General features: G+C 30.8%; 1 protein-coding gene across 1 annotated transcript; it reads right to left on the bottom strand.

The window, feature by feature from the left end:
- Positions 1–888: 888 nt before the first annotated feature.
- LOC112457579 lies at positions 889–2,788 on the bottom strand. Its single transcript, XM_025020730.1, has 2 exons — positions 2,491–2,788; positions 889–968 (listed from the first exon to the last, which is right to left on the bottom strand). Exons 1-2 carry the CDS (start codon positions 2,786–2,788, stop codon positions 889–891), a joined length of 378 nt encoding a protein of 125 aa, XP_024876498.1.
- Positions 2,789–3,761: the final 973 nt, after the last annotated feature.

Here is a 3,761-nt window from a genome sequence, read left to right as displayed (position 1 = left end):
ATTTTGCAAATTCAGTTTCCTCTGGAAGAACTCGCATGTTTTCCGTTAAAGAGAAACTTATAAAATGTCTCCAAGTAGAACTAAACTTGATCGAAAGATTCACGATTTCATTTCGAGTACCATGTATCTTAATAAGGAGAAGCTGTCTAAAATCACCACCTATTACAATAATTTTTCCACCGAAAGGTAAATCATTATTCATAATGTCACGCAACGTTCGATCCATAATCTCTAGAGCATATCGTGGTGCCATTGGCGCTTCATCCCAAATAAAAATATCTGTTTTTTTTTCAAATATTGAGCTTCTTTTGATTGGATTTTAATGCTGGATGATGAATCAGCAAATAATGGAACCGGCAATCCAAATGTCTTATGAACCGTTTTTCCTGCTGGCAATAATGTCGCTGCAATGCCCGTAAAAGCCATTGTACATACATGTTTCTTACGAATTTTAGCTAAATGATAGATAGTTGTGTATGTAAACGTTTTACCTGAACCACCTGGACCATCGATATAAAAACAATTGCTATTGTGATTATTATTATCTAATTTTTTAAATATAAGATCTACTATTTCTTTTTGCTTGTCATTTAACTGTTCATATTGTCTGATACCAACTTCCAATAGCTTGCTCAAGTGTTGTATAATCTTCGTCTTCATAATTTTCTGTCAATTGTTCCATTTGTGGAAAATCTGCGAAAGTTTTACCCTCAGCAGAAAGCATGGTACCAATTTGTGCATAAGCTTTCTGTTGTCCTTGTAACAATCCAAAGTGTCGCACATAGTCTTCTGACATCGCTACTTTAAAATTTTCCCAAAGCTCTTCAGGATGCAACGGTTGACAATGTAATAATATACGTACAAATAATCTACGAAGTTGTCTTGGCATCATCCATCCAACAGCTTCATTCGCATAGCTCGTCTCCATTCATCATCATCTTCAATCAAACCTAAAGCCAGACATGCCGCTGAAAATGATTGACAAACTTCTCCATTTACAGTTTTTAAATTATCGAAACTCGTAGCTCCTTTTACAGTGAATAATAATAGTCGTAAATGATATAATTCAGTTTGTGTTGGACTAACGGAATACATTCGTCCTATACAATTATAATGACTTTTGCGTTTAACCCAACGTGATAGATTTCTTCCATTAATTTTCTCTTTCTTAAACGTATAATAGCGTGGAATTTCTACATATAAATACTGTCTTGCATCTTCATCACGAGAATTTAATGAGAAATAATCAATTAACATTGTAACTTGATTTAAAGCAGAAGTCATTGCTTCTTCAATGGCTTCATTTTCGATTATAACATTTTGTTCATTAGGAAGATGCACAGGTAAACGTACTATAGTATGACTTTTATCTTGTAATTTTTTCTCAAGAATACGCCAACTGGCTTCTACAGGTCCAACATAGCGTGTGTCTATAAAATTACGTATCTCATCATGATCAATAATTACATTTTCTGTTATTGGCTCAATTGTTATAGCAGCAACATCATGTCCTTTGTAAATATACTTATACAGATATTTAACCGATTTAATACTTGAAACTACCTCAACATTTATGTGACAATTAAAAATGATCGATAAAGTAGGACAATACGGAACTACATAACGATTATCAACTATATATCCACCAGGGCGTTCAAAATTTCTACTATTATTTCGTCGACGATAATAAGGATAAGCATCTTCATCCATTCTGGTTTCTTCAAGATATGGTTTAGGATAATGTTTCGAACACTTTCCATCTACCAAACACCAATCACCACAAGGTCCATGAATCATATGTTTCATTACTATATCATGTAAAGTACGAGTTTCACAAGAATCAGGAATTTCAGCAGAAATATATTTGTCAACAATTTGTGGAGTTGTGATTTTAAAATCGTATTTTAAAGTAACTAACATATGAACATGTGGCAAACCACGTTTTCGAAATTCAATGACATATACAAAGGCTGCTATTTCTCCAAAAAATTTTTGTTTAACAATTAAATCAATTAAATAATTCTTTTTAATATTAAAAACACGAGCACAGATATCAGGTCTGTCAGAAGCTTGTTGACCAGGTAAAAGATTTTCTTCAATTTCACGCCATTTTGGATTGCAAGTCATTGTAATGAAAAGATCTGGTTTACCAAATTTACTAACTATTGCCATTGAATCTTGATAATTTTGTAACATATTACGCGGTGATCCAATAAATGTGGATGGAAGTATAATCATCTTTCCAATGCGTCCATTTAAATTATTCGCTGTAGTTTGAAAATAATCTTTTAAACCTTGATATGTTTCAGTACGTAATTCTTTTTGATGATCTCTACAATAATTTATTCTGTCCTTTTCAATTTTTACATAATTGTTGAAATAGACGACGCCCTAATAAGAAGACGTTGAATTCATCACGAATAGCCATTCGATATTTAATATACTGGCCTCTAGTTATTCGTTTATTACTATTTAACTTTGTTAAATTACAATGCCATCCTTGAGTACCATATGGATAAAATAATGGATATATCCATGGTTCAACATTTGGATCCATGGTACTAACGTTTTGTAAAGTTTTGTCATTTCTATTACGTATTGTTACGTATGATTCTGGAATTTCTCCATCAGCAGTCGTCCGAAAAACAGCAGCAACTTCATTAGTTCTTTGAGCATTATATCGGCGTCGATCCATACCTGGTCTTAATGTAAATAATAATTGTAATTCTGGCAACAATTCTCCAGATTCTATTTCTAATTGTTGTTGATTTTCTAATTCTTCACCCATCATTTGATAAGATTGAGCAAATATATTAAATTCTCGCATTATATATTCAAGATTTTGTATAATTTCAAAATCTAAATTTGAATTTTCATTAAAACGATAATTTATTGCTTCATTAGAATCTATAATAAAAAGCTGACCGTAAGTCGGATTTTCATTGTGGGCAACATATAATGCTGTATTTATTTGATAATAAATTTGTCCTTGTATTTTGAAACAATATGGACCTGATCGTCTATTTTGAAAATTAACTAAATTAGTATTAAATGACACAAATGAAAATGAACTATTATAACTGCGTATATATTTGAAAAACTTATTGGATTTTGCATGACTACCATTAAATAAATTACAAAGAAATTGTGGAGGTTGAGGTAAAGATTCCAAATATACCGCACCATGATTACAAAAATCATGAAATGAATCTCTCTTATTAGATATTTTTTCAACTGCAAAATGTTTTGCATTGCAATGGATACAAAGCACATCCATGGAATCAATATAATATTCTGCTATATCGTTTATAGACATTGTATTATTAATACTTAAACATGGCTGCCTTCTCTTACGTGCTCGATAATGGGATTGATATTCGGCAGATTGATGACATACTGTTGTAACATTTATGGTACTACCTCCAGCTATCTCGTTGTTTAGATTTATTACACGATTACCATGTATTGTACCATCAACACATAAAACAGTATAGGGTCTTGGGTTATGGTTTATTTGTACATTACTATTTTTAATTAAAGTTTTTATAGTTTTATTACGTTGACGTTGATTATCCGCTTTTCTTTTTCGACGTTGTTGTTGAAATTCTTGTTCTTCTTCAAAAGAACGTTTTATTCTACGTCGTGGAATTATTTAAATATGAATGTATATAAATGTGTATCTATATATATATATATATATATATATATATATATATATATATATATATATATATATATATATATATATATATATATATATA

Source organism: Temnothorax curvispinosus, unplaced genomic scaffold, assembly GCF_003070985.1.
Source record: "Temnothorax curvispinosus isolate PA1 unplaced genomic scaffold, ASM307098v1 QBEX01007906.1, whole genome shotgun sequence".
NCBI classification, from domain to species: domain Eukaryota; kingdom Metazoa; phylum Arthropoda; class Insecta; order Hymenoptera; family Formicidae; genus Temnothorax; species Temnothorax curvispinosus.
Note: the sequence above shows the minus strand (reverse complement) of the source record. Positions and strands in the feature narration are given on the sequence as shown.

Excerpts from the sequence above, each read along its gene's own strand:
- LOC112457579 (XM_025020730.1), bottom strand. The coding sequence starts at position 2,788 with ATGGGTGAAGAATTAGAAAATCAACAACAATTAGAAATAGAATCTGGA. Across the intron at positions 969-2,490 it reads TGGTACTCAAGGATGGCATT|CGGCATGTCTGGCTTTAGGT; the intron begins GTAATTTAACAA and ends AATCATTTTCAG.